Source organism: Crotalus tigris, unplaced genomic scaffold, assembly GCF_016545835.1.
Source record: "Crotalus tigris isolate CLP2741 ecotype Arizona unplaced genomic scaffold, ASM1654583v1 scf7180000024279.507856, whole genome shotgun sequence".
NCBI classification, from domain to species: domain Eukaryota; kingdom Metazoa; phylum Chordata; class Lepidosauria; order Squamata; family Viperidae; genus Crotalus; species Crotalus tigris.
In genome coordinates, this window is record NW_024100451.1 from 82764 (window position 1) to 105740 (window position 22977).

At 39.9% G+C, this 22977-nt stretch overlaps 1 protein-coding gene and 1 long non-coding RNA gene across 2 annotated transcripts; one reads left to right on the plus strand and one right to left on the minus strand.

Moving 5' to 3' along the window:
• Positions 1-230: 230 nt before the first annotated feature.
• Positions 231-13858, minus strand: LOC120299114. Its single transcript, XR_005554341.1, has 2 exons — positions 13729-13858; positions 231-881 (listed from the first exon to the last, which is right to left on the minus strand). It is a non-coding gene; the product is annotated as an uncharacterized LOC120299114 (long non-coding RNA).
• On the plus strand, positions 13640-20486 carry BHLHE40 (basic helix-loop-helix family member e40). The gene is made up of 5 exons (XM_039323565.1): positions 13640-14100; positions 14329-14398; positions 14973-15080; positions 15855-15978; positions 17335-20486. The coding sequence occupies exons 1-5, from the start codon at positions 14012-14014 to the stop codon at positions 18189-18191; spliced, it is 1248 nt and encodes a 415-aa protein (XP_039179499.1). The 5' UTR covers positions 13640-14011; the 3' UTR covers positions 18192-20486.
• Positions 20487-22977: the final 2491 nt, after the last annotated feature.

The following is a 22977-nucleotide window of genomic DNA, read 5'->3' on the forward strand; positions in this document are numbered from 1 at the left end:
TAAGGCATCTTATGCAGTATGTAATATATTATGGAGGACCATTTTCAATTTTTGTGGCTGAAGAATTGTTCAATTTTGTTCAATCCTTGTCCGTCTTAGTTAGATTAGATGATACATGATTGGGTAGATCCAAGAAGTAGTTAACATATAACTGCAGGACGAAAAGTTTCTACCATCCTTAAAACAGGTTGTGATGCACACATATTTGGAAAAAACAACAACACCCCTCCTTGGATTTGGAAATTTATGACAATTACCACCTAAATGATTTCACAGATAATATCATGTCATAGCAGAATCCAAGGAATGCTTTTAAGATAGGACTGAGAAGTTGGAAGTTCAAAGTTACACTTCAAATTAGTACCATCAAAACAAAAGTTATGCAACTGAGGAAAGCTACAGGAAGCACAAAACGCTTATCAGACATGAACACACTGAAGAGATAGAGCAGTTCACACCTCTGGGAAGCACATTTTGCAGTGATGGAGATGCTAAGATAGACATGAAATCCAGGACTGAAATAGCACTGGTATATTTTAGCAGTTGTTCCCAATCTGACCCATGTCAACTATTAACACTGAGACAATGCTTCAATTTTATAACAGTATTGTTTTGCCAACTGCAGCATACAGTATGATAGTGATACACGGAATATGACACAGTGAAAAGGCCCAAGGATTAAATATGTTTCACCAGCACTGTCTAAGAAAGATCCTTGGCATTACATATTTCAGTTTTGTTACCAATGCTGAGATCGTACAAAGAAGTAACTCATGTCAGATACAGAACATCATGGCAAAACAGAGAATGTGCTTCATGGGAACACATTTTACTTCTTCCAGATAACTGCCATGCCAAGACTGCAATCAGCTGGACACCATCTGGAAGAAAACAAAGACAAACAGACCTTATAAAACTTGGCACAAAACGTTCCACTTTCAGGTTGTTGATATCCTGCTGGAATAAATAGAAATTACCGTAATTGTTTGAAAACATTACCCCCTAATCATGAATACCCCATTTGGGGAGCAATGTATTATAAGAATGTTCATATAGCTGCAGATGGTCTCAAAATAAACTTTTTATCTGGATCATTGTGCACTCAGGCTAGGTTTTGTAAGCGAATTAGCCACATACTCCCTTACCAAAGACCTTCCATAGGAAAGAGACAAAGCCAGGATGACTATTGATCCTTTTAAACCTCTTGATGGTTTTTAGTAGTGCTAAGTATGGATAATCTCTATGGAAGTGTTTCTCCATCTTGGCAACTTTAAAATGCATAACTTCGACTCCCAGAATTGGCTGGCTGGGGAATATTGGAAATGAAAGTCCACACATCTTAGAGTTGCCACGATGGATAAATGCTGCTCTACTTTATCCTTTTGCATTATATTTGTGAGATAGGGATTGGAAGCATTGTTCTTTGTTGATTCCATGCCTGCTTGTAGAGACGATTTAAGAGAGTAGCTTTGGATTGATTGTGCCTTAATACCTCAGCAAAAATTCTCTATGATGCCACAAGTGACTGACTTGTACTCTGTGCTTTTTAACTACTGTTTTGATAACAACTGGATTGATTATATAAAGTTCTGGGATGAAATACCATCCATATGCTTATGATGCAAAGTTTTATTTCTTCATAACATATGAATCAGAAAAGATTGTGTGTGTCCTGAATAAAATACTGTACATGGGTTCAGTAATGGGTTGGATGAGGCAACAAAATAGAAACCATTCTAATGTATATGACCTACGTTAACCATTTTAACATCACTGTTTTATTACTGATTTAAACTTGATTGGTAATTTTGAAATATTTTATGGAAGTTTTTATATATATTATATAAATATTACATTGTGAGTGTTTCTTTTGTATGTCGCAGTCAACCCCATTTAGGCAGATCAGATCAGGAGTCAACTTACACAGGAAGGCTAAAACTACTTTTATTGAGATTGGCTATAATGATAGGATCTTGTAAATCTGAATGTGCTGTATCTCCTCCTCCTTCTAAAGTTCAGTGAAATAGGGAGGTGTCTGACTAAGCTGCTTCTGAGTGTTAGCTTTTTGTTCTGGATCTAAAAAATGCCCTTAGCCCCCTCTGCCTTGGCAATGGTTCTTGCATATCTCCATCACTGTCATCGTCCTGGCTCTCTATAACCACTTAGAATAGCCTTAACCAAAGTAATTTATAAATACATAAATAAGTAAAAATAAATAAATAAAATCTTTAAATAAACAAATAAGTGCATTGATATATGTGTTTAATTTAAAAGGTTCAAGGACCAAATTTATAAAGAGATGCATGGATGTTAAGTTTTTCTGACAGTTAAATTCTGTATGTACAAGTAGTAGACGAATCAGAAAAGTTAGAGAATGAAATCTTCTGAGCTAAAATCCAGAATACAAGCTAAATTAACACCATTAACATACATTTGCATAGGGTAATTACAGTACACAATCCCAAGAAATAACTTGGATGCTTTAAGGAGTTACAGATAACTGTTAATGTTTGTGCTTCTTCACTCTCTGAGACCCTTTTTTGATTTTGAATCCAAACCACCATATATCCTTAATATATACAATTAAATAATCATGACACATTTGCAAAGACAATGAATTTGGACAAAGAGTTGTCTGATGCAAGGAAAAGCAGGCCTTTTGCCTTTCTTCATTCCCCTCATCAAAATATCATTTTCCACTTGAATTTGCTTCATCTGCTTAATTTTATTTTCCAAACTTCATGTTTTCACAACATTCTAACTCACTAAGCCACAATTTACCCAATTAATAAAATATCCTGGCTTCGTACAACATGTTGAACCATGAAATAATTTTAGTGGCTGGGGTCACATAACACACCAAGCCAAAAACCAGCTGCTTTCCATGATAGCAAGGCACCACAGCTTTATTTTAAGTAGGCAGAAGAAACCTCAGGATACAGGACAAAGCAGGAGTTTTCACAAACGAAGAACCATCCACCTTATGAAGAAATACTGTAAGCATTTTTCACAGTGTGTTTTTTTTCTTGAGCAATAACTGAATGTACAAATTTCTGCAATTAACTGGCTTGCTTTATAAAACCCACTGGAAATCTTATAATGGGATCTTTAATTAAAGCAACTCTTATATATGGTAGAGATTTTAGCCTGGCATTTTGTTACCTATAATTGTATTTGCTCATGTTCTTCACTCCCTTTAATCCATGTACATCTCTGTCTACCTGATTATAATTCCTGAGCAAATACTGTAAGCAATGTCTAGAGTACCCTACACACTAACAACATTATGATGATGATAAAAAGAGGTAAGAAGAATACAGTACTACTGCGCTGTACAATTAGTAGCAAATATGCCATCTAAATATCTATGAAATGCCACAAGTGTGATTTCAAATCTGTTGAGTGTCTCTGGGTGTTATGAATGACTTTCAGAATTCAGAACTGTTCTGTAAGGAAGCTAGGAAGTTTCAAAATTAGCATGCACACAGCATCCACGGGACTAAAACAGCTTTCCCCAACTTAGACATGTCTTGACATGTTTGATTAGAACCACTAGCATTCACGCTTGACATATATGGAAGGTGTACATTACAGAAACCTGCTACTGAATAAGGGATTTGTCAAGCTAGGCTTTGAGAAAGTCAAACTTGGTTTTCTTTTCTGTCCCAGATAATGTGATATCCATCTGATCTTCAGCTGATTCCAGAGGCAACTTTAAATTATGCTTAGCTGATCTGGTGTGGTAATAGTGGCTTCCCTTATTCTGACAGTTTTTGCCATGGCTCTTCCTGACAGACTTCACTGACCATTCTGTTGGTGATACAATCAAATGAATTCCCGAGCAGAGGCAGGCTGATCATTTATTGGCCAACTGAAGTTGTTAGCAATATTTTCTAACTTTCTTTTTCAGAATGTCTGGCTCTCCTTCAGTAATCAAAGCATCATACATACTATTGATCTGGGGACCCTTTTTGTCCAATTCTTCCATGTGTTTATTCTATGTGATCTTTATATAATACTTCTTCAGTAGATATTTGTCTTTTATTATAGCCATATTTTCATTAAAAGGTCCTTTGATTTCTGTAACATTCCTAAATAAATATCTCATCCTTCTATTTAATTACAATAGTCAATTTCTTTTTATTGCTTATTTAAATATAAGTCATTTTTTCTTGCTGTTCTCTGGAACTCAAGTGTTTAATTGGGCTACTTCTCTATCTTCTCTGTTTACTTTTCATCTTTTTTTCAGCTATTATGAATATATCAAATTATGAATGAATCATCATGTCTTAAGGCCTTATGGGCTTGGAAGGTTCTGGTGCACGGTGATTATACCTGCTAGTTATAATTTCTCAAGGTGAATCATTAAGCCATCCACACCCTGGATACCACAGATTCAGTCTTAGACTAAAGGGTCAAAATTACATATTCCAGAAATACAAAAATGATATATTGATAAATGTATGAATATATCATAAATGTATCAATACATTATTTTTGTATTTCTGGAATATGTAATTTTGACCCTTTAGTCTAAGACTGAACCTATGGTTTCCAGGGTGTGGATGGCTTAATGATTCACCTTGAGAAATTATAACTAGCAGGTACAATCACCGTGTGCCAGGACTTTCCAAGCCCATAAGGCCTTAAGATATGATGACCAGGAATTTCAACACATCTAGATTTATTTATTTATTTATTTATGAGACCTATATACCGCTTTAAGTGCAAGCACTCTCTAAGCGGTGTACACCAGTAAGCAATGTATATATATATATTTACATTGCCCCCAACAATCTGGGTCCTCATTTTACCTACCCCGGAAGGATGGAAGGCTGAGTCAACCTTGAGCCGGTGAGATTTGAACCACTGACCTGCTGAACACAGTCAGCTAAAGTGGCCTGCAGTACTGCACTCTAACTGCTGCGCCACCTCGGCTCATAGTAGTATCAGAATGGAAAACGCACCAATTAACTATTGATGCATAAGAGGAATTAAATACATTAAATTGAATTAAATAATTTTAAGCCTAGTTATAGATTACACTGTTAAAAATATTAGATCTATGCCACTACAGAATATTTTCTCTGTGAATCCATTACCTGCACGGGCATCTTAGCAGAAATTTAAGATTTAAGAAAGGTGACTTTCGCCCTAAACATTTATATGCACCCCAAAATGCATTTTTTTTACAGATTCCTATTGGCTATGAGTGTCACTGAAGCAGCAGAACTGCAATTCTACTAACTGAGCAACTTTCTTCATCAGGATAGTACTCTATGTCAGTGGTTCTTAACTAAGGTGACCAACCGCCCTCCTTTAGGGAGGACAGTCCTCCTTTTGTAAGTTCTGTCCTCCCTCAAAAAGTGTCCTCCTACATGTCCTACTTTTCGATATTTGAAGACTAATCTGCAGGGCTTTTTTTTTTCTCATAGAATGCTCAGAACGGCATTCCGGCACCTTTTTTTAATGGTTTTTTTTTTCAACTTTTGCATGAGCTGTGCTTCTCCCACTATTGGCTTTCGAAAGCCAATAGGAATTGCTGCTGAGCACGCCAAAACACCCGGCTGGCAAACTTTGCATATGCAAGTTGTCTGTATTATTGTTGCAATGAATAAAATGTTTCTTTATTTACAATATTTTTTCTTCAATTTATTTGTGTCCTCCTTTTCATTGTTAAAAAGTTGGTCACCTTATTCTTAACCTTTTTGAACGAATCGCCCCCTTGAGCCAATGAGGAAGTTGTCATCGCCCCCCTCCCCCAACATAACTTCTCAATCATAGGAAATAATTCTTCAATTTATGCAAATACTTTTTTTGTTTTCTTTAAAATTGTCATCAGGACATATCAATGCAAATAATTTATTTCCAGTCTTTTCCCCATATCTCCCATATTCTGGCCAATGGCGCACCACTGTATGGGTAGAGGCGGCTGCGCAATGCGCATGAAGATAAGCGATGCGTCTTCACATATGTATGGCGTTCTGTACTGAAGCTAGCTGAAGGAACATTGAAAACACAATTCAATCCACTAATAGAGAGCGATCTGATGTTTTTGTACGACAGATATACAGCGATTCACTGTATGAAAAAGTCTCAAAAGTATCCCCAAAACATCTCGCTCCATCACCCCCATATCGCCCCCTTTTCATTCCATCACTCCCTGAAAAATGAAATCGCCCCCTGGGGGGCAATATTGCCCAGGTTAAAAACCACTGCTCTATGTGATTCATCAACCTTTGAACTTCAGACTTCTCCTCAGCCGCTCCAATTCCAACAGTGTATTTGCTGACCTTAGACTGCCAGCAGCTTGGCTTTGTTCAGGAATTAGGAAAGTCTTTGACAAATTCTCTGTGCTAAAGTTCAGATTTCTTATCCGGTAAATATACCTTCTGTTGTGTTCTTCGTTCGCTTACGAATGATGACTAAACATGGCGAAGTTTAACAGCTCTTTATTTGTAAACCAACACACCCGAATGAACAGAAAGGGCTCGCAGGCCCCTTTTTATGACCAGGACCCCTACAATGACAAGCAACAGTAGCAGAGCATTTCCACGCCTTGCGCATGCACACAAGGCCGGCGCCGCTCTGTCTGGTCCCGGGCAGCAACCACCTTGCGCATGCGCACAAGGCTGGCGCGCCGCTCAGTCTGGTCCCGGGCAGCTTTTGTAATGCCCAGGACCATTGCAACGTTCCGAGCCTGCTTTTGCAGGCTCAGGACACAACACCTTCCATCTAGGCTTCACTTTATTTAATGTTTACAAAGGATATCTAGCATCTAGAAGACTAAAGACTAAAACAGACTTTAATCAAACAGAGGAAAGATAAATTTTTCCCCAAATTACCTTGTCCTAAATTGCTCGCACTCTGACTTAGAAAAACATTCTCCTAAATTCAGTGATCTTTATTTTTTGTAAGGACTACTTAGTTAGCAATTGCTTTATTTCTCCAAATCTATTGCAAAACATTTATTTCAGCTCTTGTTTTTATTTTCGTTTACCACTAGTGTTAAAATTTCATATCCAAACAGTTTTTGCCCACCATGGATAGTGTTGATTGGAGTGATATTTTTGTTGTGATGACAGCATGAGTAGATAAATTTGCAGAGGTAACTCTCAATCATTGATCAATAACCGTAAACCATTGATGGGGGAGGGAGGAGGACAAGACAACCACAATAGTAGATATAATTGATTAGTGTTCAAAACTCATAGTGTGCAAAAAAAAATGTAGGCACAAAGGAACAAGAGTTTCTATTTCTTTATTTCCTAAGCTAGAGCCATCTTACATGGCTGGCGAAAACCCAGAACCACAAGATGACAAAAAATATCTACAATCTTTACAGCCATTCTAGAGGTCATCTAAATTTCTACAGCCCAGACAGGGCAGCCTAAGCAATGAAAACACTTCAGTCTGAGCTTGCCATTAAAGCTAAGTATATTACAAGATCATTTGCAAAAAATACTCTTTCAAAGGACTGGCTGCTGGATGAAAGCAGAAATCTCTTTTACAATTTCAGCTCCCTATATAATTATGGAAAACAAACTTTCGTTGAAGTTTCAATAGGTGACCCTGCATGATGTAATAGCTCCAACTCCATGCTAAATTAACATATTTAACAAACCGATTCTATTAACAGTAGGACTACTGTAAACTACATGTTAGGTTAATTACTCCAAAAGTAAACATATGGGATAGAATAGTCAAATCCTTCACTGTTGATCAGTTCTTCCTTTAAAAGTTGCCACCCACAAAAAAAGAAAAGAAAAAAGAAAAAGTAACCTTAATTAGTGTCAATTGAGATTTTGAGAGAGGATTCAGGAAGGAGATAATTAGAGAAAAAAAGGATTAAGCTTTGCTCTCTGCAAATGCAGGGCCTTACACTTACTTTAGAGAAAATGAAAAGAAGGAGAGACATGCATGATTAGCATCCAATTCCAGAGCACTTTTTTGTTCAGAATCTCATAGGATCAAGATGTAGTGTAGATATTTCAAAGGCAGTAGAAGATACTTAAAACTCTTTTTTAAATTAAGGCATAGCAATGTACAGGGTTGTTGTTGACCTATAAGGTAAGTTTGTCACTGCACAAAGGACTTGGCACAAGTCGTATTTGTTACCTTCCTGGAACTGTAGCAATATGCACACTGAAAGATGTTAGCAGCACTGACAGTTTCAAATTGCTCAATATACATGGTTTCTCTGAATTGATATACAGCAATCATTTTGGAACAAGTGAAATCTGACGTTGGTAAGCAGAGGCAGTTTGTGTTCAGAATGGAGAATTGATTATCAAAACTTAATTTGTGCCTGGCATAACTTGCACACCTGCTTGCAGTAGCCCTGGCAACATAAAATTATTACTAAAATAATACTTCCAATTGGAATACTTGGAAACGATATTTAAGATTGGAATACAAAAATGCCAAGAATTGCTCCAATATTATTATGGTATCATCATAGATTTCAATGGGACTTTCCTTCCATCATTCTGTACGGAATTGTTGCCCAAATGGCAGTTCTATCATCTTTGCTTAAATGAAGATGGGATAAGGAAAAAAAAAAAAAATCCTCTCCAGAGCCCCATTCTGGATTATAGGAAGCAGCTTCATCGGTCCATTTACAAAAGGTCAGCACAGCCATGGCTCTCCGAATGTATATATTAATGGCACTGTTGATGTCTTTGACAAATCCCTGGTCTACAAGTCATTTGAAATCAGTCATAGAACTGAAGAGTCCTCTAGATGTTTGGGGTGGGGTGAGAAGCTGGAATGAGAAGGAGGAGATACAGAAGGAAGGAGAGAAGCAGAGAGCCTATGGATTTAGATGGGCAAAAAGAAAAAAAATCCCTTGCCTTCTTTGCCTGCTTTCTCCATGGGGATTTCCTTAGAGGTTCAGACTTGTAAAGAAATAAAACTGGCATGGTTCTCAAATACCACATCAACTCAATCAGCTAGCAGCTTTGGCAGCAGTCAACTGGTCTTGTGGAACACATCACTGTACTGTGGTTTCATAATTAGTGTTTTGGTTTTAGCAATAATCCCTGATTAACCTCACTGACTTCTATGGAAAGAAAATTCATCCACAGGATGCTGCAAACTCATGCCTCTTGGTGAGTTACCCTGGGAACTTTCTTGCATGTCTTGTGGATTATCCAGCTACTTTACATCCTGATTCTCAGTAATCACACCAAGAATCACATGGCTTTCAAAACATGGTCTGATTCGGCAAATCCAAGCTTCTAGATTTGCATAGGAAAATGCTTTAGATCACCTCAGACAAATTGTCCTATTAAGCCACAACTGCCTCTCTGCGGCCTGAAATAAAAGACATCTAATATAAGATTTGAACCTAGGATGCTCTGAATACAAATCTGAGGGTCCTTCAATGACACAAGTTCTTCCACACTATACAGCTTCTTGCAGAGTTCACCAACAGGTCCAGCGTCTTCTTCTTTTAGCTATTTCCTTACTTATTGCTTCTGGGAATTTCCAAGAGAAAGCCTGCCAAAAGAGAAGTATTTTCATGGTTGTCTTTGTCTCCACCCTGAATGACTCCTTCAGTATGAATAATGTTCAGACTTGCATCACAAGCCAGGTGCAGACAATTTGATCTGTTTTCACAAAGTGCTGGACCTATACCATCTCAGACAGGTGATTGTCTAGCCTCTTCTTAAAAATCTCCACTGACGGAGCGCCCACAATTTCTGGTGGCAAGCTGTTCCACTGGTTAATTGTCCTCACTGTCAGGAAGTTTCTCCTTAATTCCGAGTTGCTTCTCTCTTTGATCAGTTTCCAACCATTGTTTCTCGTCCTTCTCTCTGGTGCTTTGGTGAATAACATGAGCCCCTCTTCCTTGTGGCAGCCCCTCATATACTGGAAGATTGCTATCATGTCTCCCCTATTTCTTCTTTTCTTTAGACTAGCCAAACCCAAGTCCCGCAGCTGTTCTTCATACGTTTTAGCCTTTGAGTGATTTGTAGTCAAAAGAAGGACTGGGGTGACATGAGAGCAGTCTTCCAATATCTGCCACAAACAAAAGGGGGTGCCAACCTCTTCTCCAAAGCACCTGAAGGCAGGACAAGAAGCAACAGAGGGAAACTAATCAAGGAGACAAACAACCTAGAACAGTGATGGCAAACCTTTTAGAGACCGAGTGCCCAAACTGCAACCCAAAACCCACTGATGCATCATCGGGTGCTGGGTGGGTGTGGCCCATTGGCTGGGTGTGACCCATTGGCTGGGTGTGGCCTATTGGGTGGGCATGGCTGCGGTGGTAACGGCAGACTGGGTGGGACTATAAAGTTCAATCAATCAATTCCAGCTTTGCAAGATCTTTTTTTTCCCACGAGAAGTTGAAATTGACTGATTGATTGAACCTTTTTTTTTTTTTGCACACGGCGGCGGAGACCTAAAGCGAAAAGGTTTTATAAAATCCAGCTGAAGGCCTAGGACTGGGGCGACGGCACGCATGCCCACAGAGAGGGCTCTGAGTGCCGCCTCTGGCACCCATGCCATAGGTTCGCCACCATGGACCTAGACCATTGCTCCTACCAACTGCAATCATCAAATACTTGATCATATAGCAAACAATAATCTACTGATATAAGCAACTATAAGTGAGTGGGGAGAAAGCAAGTCAGATCAACCCTACAAAGGATATGTTCATATTGGTACACAGATAGCCTGGACACCATAGTAATTGGGGCATATAGCATTATGAGTGGAATTTAGCAAAGGAACAACAATCGTATCATTGATGTTCTCTGAGCTTAGCTGGTTCAACCATGAGCTACAATATTCTCCTTTATCAGAATCATATAACCATAACCATAATAGTAAAGTTGGAAGGGACCTTGGAGGTCATCTAGTCCAACCCCCTTCTCAGGCAGGAAACCCTATACCATTTCGGACAAATGGCTGTCCAGTCTCTTCTTAAAAACTTCCAGTGTTGGGGTATTTACTGCTTCTGGAGGCAGGTTCTTCCACTGATTGTTCTCATGGGAAGTTTCTCCTTAGTTCTAGGTTGCTTCTCTCCTTGATTAGTTTCCACCCGTTGCTTCTTGTCCTGCCTTCAGGCACTTTGGAAAATAGCTTGATTCCCTCTTCTTTGTGGCAGCCCCTTAGATATTGGAACACTGCTATCATGTCCCCCCTCGTCCTTCTCTTTGTTAAACTAGACATACCCAATTCCAACAACCGTTCCTTATATGTTTTGGCTTCCAGTCCCCTAATCATCTTTGTTGCTCTTCTCTGTACTCTTTCTAGAGTCTCAACATCTTTTTTATATCGTGGTGACCAAAACTGGATGCAGTATTGCAAGTGTGGCCTTACCAAGGCATTGTAAAGTAGTATTAATACTTCACATGATCTTGATTCTATCCCTCTGTTAATGCAGCCTAGCATTGTGTTGGCTTTTATGGCAGCTGCTGTTTGTTGTTTAACCCATGACACAATCAAGACAGGATTTGGGGCAGATGTCCAGGTCACATTCATGCAGGGAGGTGCAATCATGGCAAATATCTGACTTGATGTTGAAATAATAAAATTAAATCATATCACCATCTTTAGAGAAAGAAAACTAGGATCCCACAAGACCAGAGTTTAAAATCTATCCAGCTGCTCCACTGACCCTAATGTGGTTTAATTTTTCTTCCTTTTCATAACAGCTCTGAAGTATTATTAGGTTTATTTTTAAAGTGAGATATGAAGCAACATCATTCAATTCAATGTATGTTGACTCAGTTCCATGAAGTTTGATGGGACTTTCTCATTCCAGATTTTATTATGCAATTACCACGACCCATTCAGAGAATTCTACAGGATGGGGAAGCGAGTGAAGGCAACATCCTTGCACTTCGAATCTTCTCATGTCTTCCGCATTATTTCTTCTGCTTTTTTTCCTTTTTTTTCTTAGCAGAAAAACATCCACTAAGAATGTGGTACCAGAAGCTGTCAGTGACCTAAGTATGCTCAGCATAGTCTGAACCCTGACTTCTTAGGTTTCTCAGATATGGTCCTGCTTTAGAATACTATCACTACTTTTCTAATGACCCTGTAGGGCAGTGTTTCCCAAACTTGACAATTTTAAGGCATGAGGACTTCAACTCCTAGAATTCCACAGCCAGCAACGCTGGCTGTGGAATTCTGGGAGTTGAAGTCCTCATGCCTTAAAATTGTCAAGTTTGGGAAACACTGCTGTAGGGTCATTAGTGGCAACGTACTAACTGTAACCCACTTTACAAGGAAGTGTTGATATATTTTTATCTGTTGATAGAAAATGTGTATATAACATTTACTGCCTTTTGATTCTTCTCTCAGGCTAATTTCAAGAGTGACCTCAACTATCACATCACCGTCAAATGTCAAACTATCTTTCAGTGGTCTCTGACTGAGAATGACTATTTAATTTTGAACAGATTTAAGTACAAATTGTTTTATAATCATTATGAGAACATTATAAGATTATTGAGTCTGAATTAGCCCATCTCCCTGGTCATTTAGGGCCAAATAAGGGCTTTCATCAGTTAACTCATCTTCCTATTTCTGTGGAAAAGACTGGAAGAATGTCCTCATTCAACTGCAAATATGCAGCTGGGAATGACTGATTCAACCAGGGCTTCCCTGAAACAGCCTTCTGGAGCCTTGCAAACCCAGAATTCCCAACTGACATGGCCTTCTGGAAATGGGAACTGCATTCTCAGACAGACATACAGTGGGTGAGGCTTTTAACTCTTCCCTCCATATAATTTTCCTGATAGGAACAAGTGTTACTCTTGCCCCTTGAGTTCCTGCAAGTCACAGTTGTCACAATAAAGAAAGGTGTACTTTGGGATCTGACTCACAGCACAATCCGGTAAGATATTTGCACTGCCCGCTGGGCTATAGGATACCTGGCGCCGCTCGAGCCAGATAGCTGGCCTCGCCCTGCTCTTCACCCCCCAGAGCTTTGTGGCACAGAAAAATCAGCCTGCCATCCTTCGGCTGCAAAAATCTAGATGACCACCAGATGGCTGTCAAGAGGGGGAAGAAAAGGAATCCCTTCCTACCAAACTAGCGGTCCTGCAGACTTTTGTTGTCCGGATACCGCATGTCCCCTTACTATACAAAACGTGCAGCTGCCAGACAAGGGGCGGGGGAAGAGCATCTGAAAAACTGCCCGCGTCTCTCGGGAAAAGAGCTGGTGGAACAGGCCTTCTTCATTTACTGTGCCAGGGGTTCATTACTGCAGGGGAGAACTCTCGACGAAAAACGGCCCAAGAAGAAGCACATCCAACCAGCTCCTTCACGACAGCCATCCGCCCGTCCTGAAGTTGAGGCTCGGGGGCTGAGGACCAGTGATCACCTCGGGCAGATCAAGTTCCAGAGGGAAACCCACGCGGTGGCTCCCCCCCCCCTTCCCTCTTCGCCTGCCTCCGGACCACGCACATTGCACAGGAGACGACGGGGAGGGGGAGAGAAAGAGAAACAGAGAGAGAGAGAGAGAGGGATCACCCCATCACGTTTCGACAGCAGCGGCAGCCGCTTCTCTCCCCCCCCCTCCCCCACGCCCCTGCCTGCTTGTGTGGCCGGGAGCGGAGAGGCTGGAGCGTTGGCCAACACGTGAGGCTCATGTGATGAGGGAGGGAGGGAGGGAGAGGCGAGGCTCGTCCGTCCCTCCCTCCGGTAGCAGCCAGACGTGCCTGGAGTCACAGGGTAAAACGCGTCGCTCCCCTCCACCCCCTCGCTCACATTTAACCCAGCCTGCAGCCTTCCAATTACTTCTCAGCTCGCCGGCGCAAGGGCGCCCCTTTCCAACCCGCCGCTCCAGGTAGCCGGAGATGACATGAGCAGCCGCCACCGCCACCGCTAACTTGACTTCGCTCGGCGCAGCCCTCGGCATCCCCTGCTCGAGCCCGTGTGGCGGCTCCTGGGGCGGGAGGCGATCCCGGGTCTCTCATTGGCTTCGCCTGGAGTGGAAGGGCAGTTCCGGCCGGCCAGGTGCCAAGCAAGTCTTCGGAGAAGCCGAAAGCCCATGGAAAGGATCACCAGCGCTCAGCCTCCTCCTCCTCCTCCCGCTTGTCTGGGCAAGCTGGCTGCGTTCGACGGCGGGGACATGTCCGGGTAAGAGCGCGCGCCGAAGGGCTGACGGGCGTTGCTTTTTCACGGGAAAATCGCCCGATTGAACTGCCCGGCGTTGGCCTCGAAGACCTTCCTTGGGGAGGACAGCGACGCCTACACTAGCCGTCTGGGGGAAGGGGAAGTTCGCGTTCTTACCGGCGAGTTAAAATATCATTTTTATTTTTTTTATTTTTTGTTAAAACAATATATTCTTCTTGTTGTCATCAACAGGTTGGACTTTGCTCACATGTATCAAGTTTACAAGCCCAGAAGAGGGTTAAAAAGAGGGGACGACAGTAAGGTAAGTGCAATTGCATTTATTTATTTTGCTTCGGGTTCTTCTTGGGTGAATGACGTTGCTCCCTTTTTACTGCAGAGTTGGGCTTCTACTTTAAAAGCGTTTTGATGATTTAGAAGAAGACCCCTCATTTCGGGAGCAGAATGCGAAAGTTTAGACTCTAGAGTCTGATCCTGCATATCAGATATTTACATTACCATTCATAACAGTAGCAAAATTACAGTTATGAAGTAGCAACGAAAATACTTTTATGGTTGGGGGTCACCACAACATGAGGAACTGTATTAAAGGGTCACGGCATTAGGAAGGTTGAGAACCACTGGCTTAGGGGCTACAGGATAGTGGTGTTTGGAGGATAAAATTATTATAGTAGCCTCATACTATGAAAACCTATTTGATTAGAAGTGTTGCATAAAGTATTTTCCTGGATATGTCCGTGGTAATGATCTCCCGGAAGTATTTTGTTTCAGGAGTTTTTCCTGTTGCAACGAAAATGGTTCTATCTTCTTTCATTCAAATTCAGCTTTGATTCAGAAACAGATGTTCTAAACTAGTTTTTCCCCCTTTTTCCTTTCAGGAGACTTATAAGTTGCCTCACAGGCTGATTGAGAAGAAAAGGCGTGATAGGATTAATGAATGCATTGCCCAGTTGAAAGATCTTTTACCAGAACATCTCAAACTTACAGTAAGTAAAAATCTGGCCGCTGTCCAGACTTGTCTTCCTTTTCAGAGGTTAGGCTGAATGGATTTTTGTATGGATAAAAGCGCCATCTAGAGGATTGCTTGGTCACTGCAGATGAAAGTGAAAAGGGCTGTGTCTGGGTAGCATTGCAGCTTTATGCTTTTTATCAGTACTTGGTCTTACAATTCTGAAGAACTTGCAAGTGAGATTCAGAGTATACAACACCTTAAAACTGACAGGAGACCACAGTTTATTTTGGAATGATTGGGTAGCTTTGATTTCATCCTTTTTTCTATGTTAACTATATTGTTGCTTCAAATTCCATGTTCTAATTTATCAAAATACTCCAGAACTTTCAAAATTAAAGTTTCCTGTTTCCTGTGATAAAATAGGACTGCAATCAATGCTTGCATACTTTTAAAAAAATAAGGAAAATGTTACTTAAATGATCCAGTTTCCATTTGAAAAATGAATCTTGATTTGGGTTTTTTATTTTGGAATTGTTTTTTTTTTAAAGCACTTTCTGTTTAGTTATTGTTCTATTTCTTCCAGGTTTTTTTTTTTACCTGAAATATATAGACATGACTGTAACTTCTGTTACTAATTCACAGGATAGATTTAAGTAGCTTTTCATCAGAATAAAAGTGGGTTTCATTGGGAACATTATGCTATGTTTAATTCAGTCCCTGCCCATTTCCTCCCATACTTTGCCAGGACATATTGCTCCCTGCATTCTGTTTCCTTCAGCTGACCAACTCACTCCTTTCCTGTTTTCAGACTTTAGGACACTTAGAAAAAGCTGTTGTTCTTGAACTTACCTTGAAGCATGTCAAAGCATTAACCAGTCTCATTGAACAGCAGCAGCAGCAGATCATAGCTCTCCAAAAAGGTTTGCATGCTGGTGAGTACATATTGTTTAACACCTTTTCTATAGACACAGATGCCTTTCACATCCAAATTCTCTATTAAAACATACCTCTGCTCGTTACAATAAACTTCTCATGGTAAAGCTTTCTTTAATTTATCCTTCCCTCATTTTTTGAAGAACTATAAAACTTGGCAGTCTTTGCCCTTTCATCTTGAACTTACGTTCTTTTCAGTCAGGGTGAGTTCTTTATTTAAGTTCCAAACACTTTTTTTAAAAAAAGATTGGGCTACTGAGCCATGCATCATCTGTAGATCAAAATGACTTTTTCTTATATAATATTCCAGCAGCCTAGAAATCTGGATTAGTTGTTGCAGTTCCAAATTGTGAAGAAGTAGTTCTCTTATTTCTTTAAGTCTGCTTCTTCAAGCCATATTCTGTTGTCCTTTAAAGCAGTCCTCCAAATGTGGTTTCCAGAGTTTTATGTACATTGGAAGTTGCAGCCCCAATTAACTGAGAAAACATCAGATTGATAACAACTGCTCTCAAGTTTAAATTATTTTATATTTTGATCCAGTATTTTCTTCTATAATTGGAGGAGCCCTTTGGTTGGATACTACTATCCCTAGCATAAAGGGACTGTCCGCATTAACAGTGGTAATTCCTCATGTAAGATGTTCTAGATGTAACAACAAGGTAGACAGAGTAATACTGTAGGAATTGGGGAAAAGGGAATAGTCTGAAGTATTGACTTCCTGGGCCAAGACAGCGCCCTGCTGTCTCTCACTGCATGGATGACTAGCAATATGTGAATAGCCCTTTCTCGTGGTATTGTGAATGAGCTCCAGGAATGTGGAGGAAAGGCTATGCGAAGGGGTGGATCCATCTAGTGAAATAATCTAAACATTTAAACATGAAGCAAAATGTGCAATTACACAGGGTTAGTGTAAGAAGCTCTTTCCTGTGTAATTCAGTTGATTTGTGCCTGCTCTCATTGAAGTCAGTAGTACTTTGAGGTTCTCCTCTGATGTTTCGGTTTCCCATTCATTAAAAAGATTAACTGTTAACTGGAGACTTACTTTGATAAAGAACCAATTTCATTCAGCTGCTTCTCCCTTACTCCAAACCTGGATTTTAACATTCTGTTGAAGTGATACCTTTTTTATTTAAGTACAGTAAAACCCGGATTTCACTTTTAGAAGCTCAGATAAATTAATCCATTATAGCGAAGTTTCTTTCTGAAGCAGTTCCCATGTGCACACTTACCTGGAAGGAAACTGGGGTGACTTAATGGCTTCTCAGTAGATATACTTTCTTAGAAGTGCATGACATTCTCATGTCCACTGAATCTTTTTGGTGTATCAGATTAATTTGTGACTAATATCTCTTCAGATGAGCTGCCACCACGGAGTCTTGAATCTAGCCAAGAGATATTTCGGTCTGGCTTCCAGATGTGTGCCAAAGAAGTGTTACAATACCTGGCCAAGCACGAAAATGTCAAGGATCTGAAATCATCTCAGTTCATGAGCCACCTGCACAGAATGGCAGAAGCTCTGCAGAGTGGAATCAGCCGAAAGCCTGTAGACGCCACCCCAAAGCTTGCAGATCTGAAGGATAAATCTCCATCTCTGACCAAAGCTGCTGAGGCACATGGGAAAAACTGTGTGCCTGTGATTCAGAGGACTTTTGCCCACTCCAGTGGAGAGCAGAGTGGTAGTGACACAGACACAGACAGTGGATATGGGGGTGAGCTAGAAAAAAGTGACTCTAAATCTGACCCACAGTATTTTAAAAAGGACACGGAGCTGAAGTACACTGCCCAAGAGAGAATCCCTTCTATTAAACAAGAAAATGAGGATCCACCAGCAAAACGGACCAGGATGGACATGTCGGAGGATGAAGACCATTTTAATAATGTGCTTGGCTCTTCCTCCAACAGCTTCTTAGGTCCACATCCCCACCAGTCTCCCCTTTGTTTGCCTTTTTATGTTTTCCCTCCCTCGGCGACAGCCTACCTGCCTATGTTGGAGAAGTGTTGGTATCCGGCCTCTGTGCCTATCTTGTATCCAAGCCTCCCAACATCCACTGCAGCACTTTCAGGATTGATGAACCCAGAGAGAATGTCTTCTCCTTTGCTATTGCCTCACCGACTCCCTTCGCCTATACCGTCCCATTCCCCCATGGATTCTACAGCTCTTCTTCAAGCTTTGAAGCAGATGTCTCCTTTGGATCTGGAAACCAAAGACTAAACAAGAGGCTCTCTTGTTCTGTTTGGCTGAGTTTGAAATTATTTTGGATTTCTCCCCATTCTAAACCATGTGTGTGTGTGTGGGAGGCTACGTGCCCAAGTCCTAGAAAAGTTTTCAAAGACGCATCCCAGTTAGCGAAAAAGAGGAGAGAGGTGTGTGTGTGATTGTTACATTAAAATAATGTTTGGATATGCTTTTACCTTTCAGCTATCTGAGAGACCTTAAATCAGCGAGGATTATACTTTGAAGTTGTGAAAGAAAACAAAAAGATTAAACAGATTTAGAGAGACTGCAGAAAGAAAAATCTGATGAGGGCTTTTCAGGTAATGATCTCCAGAATCAAAAATTCATAATTGGATGCAATGGCTTCTCTTGCTTTCTGGCACCACTGATATCTGAGATCTTAACATCCAGATAGATAAAATTTATTATAGCATAGCTATGAATCCTTCGGATAGCAGTCATTGGCTAGTAAAGCATTCAGGGAGATTTTGAATCTAGTTTCTTGCCTATTTCAGCTCAACAAAATTTCCCTTTTCCCCAAATGCTATCTGAAAGTTTTGTTTAATTTGAACTGCTTGATAGGTACTGCTCTGAGGAGGCCATTTTGAAAAACAGACCATATGCCTTTTCCTTATTATAAACATTGTTTTTCTTAATTTCTGACAAAAACCTATTCGCTAGGAAAAGACATTGGCTATCATAATAATTAGATACTGGTCCACCTTTGACTAACGTAAAGTGTCATCAGCTTGCTACTTTGACTGGGGAATGGCTGTTACTCTTGATCCAGGTGTGTTGTGAAGAATCAGTAGAATCCTATTATCTGCCTGGTTCTCAGTTTTTCCCCCAAGTGTTGTACTATCTAAAATAATCAAATATATTTTCTATTTTAAAGTGGTTCCCTATCTGTAGTTGAACATATATAGCTTTATTCTTGTCAAAACCAATATAAACTGGTATCTAAATCAGTACCATAAAACACATTATAATTTGACACAACAGAGGCCTTATTTAGAATATTTTGAGATAACTGGTGGTAGTCCCTCACATGACCATGTTGTGGAAATCCAGAGCCATCTCAAACCTATCCTTTCAGCATCTTCTTCCTAGACCTTCCTATTTGAGTGTAGCATTTTATAGTAGAACCAGAGACAGTTTTCTTGGTTATAGCATAAACTAGACAAGTGGGAGCTGATGAGAGAGAGAGAGAGAGAGAGAGAGAGAGAGAGAGAGAGAGAGAGAGAGAGAGAATGTGTGTGTGTGCGTGTGTCATATTTCCCCACCCATACTCATCCAATTGGGGCAGAACAGAAATGCTCTAGCAAAACTAAACAAGTTTTTGGCTAGGGCAGAAAAGTATAAGTTAGAAGAGTCCTTCCTTCTGTATAAGTTGAGTGAAACACTTTTGAAAAGACAATTTCCTGCCAAGGTTGGTTCTTGAAATTGGATTAGAGCTTGTAAGAAGCAGATGAGCAATAATCTCTTGGTAAGGAGGAAGAACCTCTTCCTTATGTGGTTAAAAAAAAGCATGTGGTCTGATTTTAGGATAGAGACCAGATATGATATTCTGGGGCTTCATCTTGCAGTATACGAACCACAGTCACTCCCAGGGATGAATTGTGAGTCATGGATTGTGGTCTTTGCCTCCTGCTTGTCCTCTTGTTGGCTGGAGCATGACAGTGCAAGGGAGATGCCTGCCTTTTCCTGGAAGATGGACAGCAGAGCAACACAGAACAATAGAAAAATTGCCAACATGTAAATTGACCCTAGATGGAATGAATCTTGCAGGACTGAACAATCCGCCATGATTCCGAATATTAAAGTTTTGAAAGATCAGGTCAAATGGTGGTATTAATAATTTGTTTTGAAAAATGCCGTACTGCCCTCTGATTATATTATTGCACCAACTGCTAGAATGCACTATGCTCAATTACAGGTTGTGTTTGACCATTTATATTTTATTGTTGGTTTGAAAAACCACATTTTTTGTACACAGTTGTTGCCTTTCTTTGCAAAAATCTATTATAAATGTGTACATATGCATATTCTATGTTTCAGAAGTCTATTTGTACAACTACTTAAGTTCAAAGAAAATGGGAAATATGAATGTATTCCTGTTGTTGTTGTTTTTCTTTTAAAGAGGGGAATGTCTTGTTCTTCCTCTTGGGAGAAATAAGAGTGTTTATATTTTTGGAACCTTCTTGAAGGTGGGTAGAGTGTAAATATTTTTATCAGAGTAAAAGTTAAGTAGTTGTTTAAAAAAATACTTAATAAAATTATTTTCCTGTGGAACTTGAGTTCTTGTTCCTCTTTGTCTGAAGAACCAGTTGATTGTAATAATAAGACGGAAGTATCTAAGGTAGAGGTACTTGTAGAGAAATAGAAAAGCAACTTAACTTGAATTTAAGGCCACTGAATTAAGTGGAACAAGAGGTCAGTTGAAGTGATAAAATGGGAATTGGTGTTCTCATGCTATCAAAAGGACTACATATCAGTTTCCCACGTGGGTCTCTAGTGCTATTGTGAGAGTGTATCATGTGCCTCCCCACTTCCTTTTTTTTTTTTAAATGAAAGACATGGGGTTACAATGGCCTCATTTTCTATGCAATGTTTTGTTTTTATTTCATGTGATAATGAATATTCTTGGGCCAATTACAAAGCTATGTAAAATGGGAAAAGCCATTTTAAAAAAAAAAGATTAACAAGTAATATCCCAGTATAATCAGACTACAAGTACTTTCCCAATGTAATGAGACATTATTTTAGATGTCTCAAGATTCACCTGGAAGAAGAAGATCTTAGGATGATGTCAGGTGATTAATATGGACACCTAGCATATCTCGTTGAGGTGATTCCATAAGCTGGGGCTCTTGAGGCCCTCACCCTTGTTATCAGATATCTAATTATAGTTGTCAAAAGATCCCAAAGGATGACCTTCAAGGATGAATAAAATATCTGGCCAGCTACATATCAGATACAGTATCATCCCCCTCCCTTTTTTTTAAAAAAAAAAGAACAAACAAGGAACAGTCTTTCTCCCTAAAGGATGCTCCAAACTAAGTCTGATGAAAACACAAGTGGCATAAGAAATTGCTCATGAGATTTTGGCACATGAAAAGACAGATTGGGCTGGGTGACTTTTTTTTAGTAATATATTTCTATTTAAATTGTAATTATTTCTAAATTCACATGTATCCATTTATGTTACATACCTCTTGACTATCTTTTCTGCATTGCTGCTTTTTTTTTTTTTTTTGGTGAAATACAAGGGATTGTCCTGTTTTTGCTTTCATTATCACTTCAGAATGAATGCATGTGGTCCTGGAACTGCCCAGTATATCATTTTTGCCTTAAATGTGCAAAAATGCTTCTAAATGTGAAGGAAAGGCAAAGAAACAAAAGGCAGAGCCCATCACCCTCTGTGCCAAATAGTGGCGCCACTGAACTACAATGGGACAAGCTACTGCTTGCAGAGCAATCACCTCAGCGGATCTTCCTAGCTTACCTCAACAGCAAGCCAATTTTTCCATTGGCTCACCTCTAAATATTTCACCATTCACTCAAATCACATTCAGAATTGAAATCTTTACACGGTAACTCCAAACAGTTTGATGCTCTCATATTTTCTTTTATTTTTTTGTATTCTATTAAGAGAGAGAGAAGTTGGTATAGTGTAGTGGTTCTCAACCTGTGGGTCGGGACTCCATTTGGGGTCGAATGACCATTTCACGGGGGTCACCAAACCATGCTGTCCGCCATTTTTTTCCCTTTTCCCTAGCTGTCCTACTCCCTCTTATTGGTGGCCACACCCACTTGGGGGTCACCACAACATGGGGAACTGTATTATGGGGTCACGGCATTAGAAAGGTTGAGAATCACTGGTATAGTGGTTCAGGTTAGAGGTATAATTCCACCTTAGACACAAAGCCTGCTGGGTGATCTTGGACCAGTCACTCCCTCTCAGTCTTAAGAAGGAAGCAATGGCAAACCACTTCTGAAAAGCCAAGAAAACTGAAAACACTAATCCAGGCAGTTATCAGAAGTCAATACTGACTTGAAGGTACACACATACACACAAAATCAAAATCTTGATATAGTAATATTTGGCCTATGGGCTCATATGGGTAAGTGTAATCTAAAACCAACTCACTTTTTGAGTTGGGCTCCTGGAATTCAGAAGCAAAAAATCATCAGTGGTCCAAAAGCAAAAGGTTTTTGATGAAATTGAAAGACTTGCCTGTTCATTGCTGTTAAAAGGCATGCAGCTGCATTCTATATAGTTGAAGGTTTTAAATCATACCTGTCACATTAAAAGGAATCAAAATTGGAAGTTACCGGATGCACAGATCAACATGGCAAGTTCCGACCTATCTAATATATATATATATAAATATACTTCATGGCAAGCAGACATGATTAAGAAGACATAACCCTAATAACAATTCCAGCATGCTTTCTTGGTCCATCAAACTGAGTTAAGCTGGAAACAATTCAATCCATAATTTTATTCCAGTTCAAAAGTAGAAAACATTAATTCCAAATAAAGGTCAATATTTTCAAAGCGGCTGCCACAGTTTGAACTAAGATTTGAAGCTCACAAAATTGTGATATAGACTCAGTTAGTCCGTGAAATCCACAAAACTTCCAGCCTCCATCTGAGTGCATCTAGAACTAGACAGTTCTGAAGACCGCAAAACTCCTAGGAGGCCACTAGTTTACTTCCAAATAGACCATCCTCTGAAAGAGATATCCATTCCTCCATCCCTCTGCCTTCTACTTTCCA

Bases quoted from the DNA above. Each gene is read 5' to 3' on its own strand.
- BHLHE40 (XM_039323565.1), top strand. From the start codon at position 14,012: ATGGAAAGGATCACCAGCGCTCAGCCTCCTCCTCCTCCTCCCGCTTGT. The intron at 14,399-14,972 runs GTAAGTGCAATT...TTTTCCTTTCAG, and splicing joins AAAGAGGGGACGACAGTAAG to GAGACTTATAAGTTGCCTCA. The intron at 15,081-15,854 runs GTAAGTAAAAAT...TCCTGTTTTCAG, and splicing joins CAGAACATCTCAAACTTACA to ACTTTAGGACACTTAGAAAA.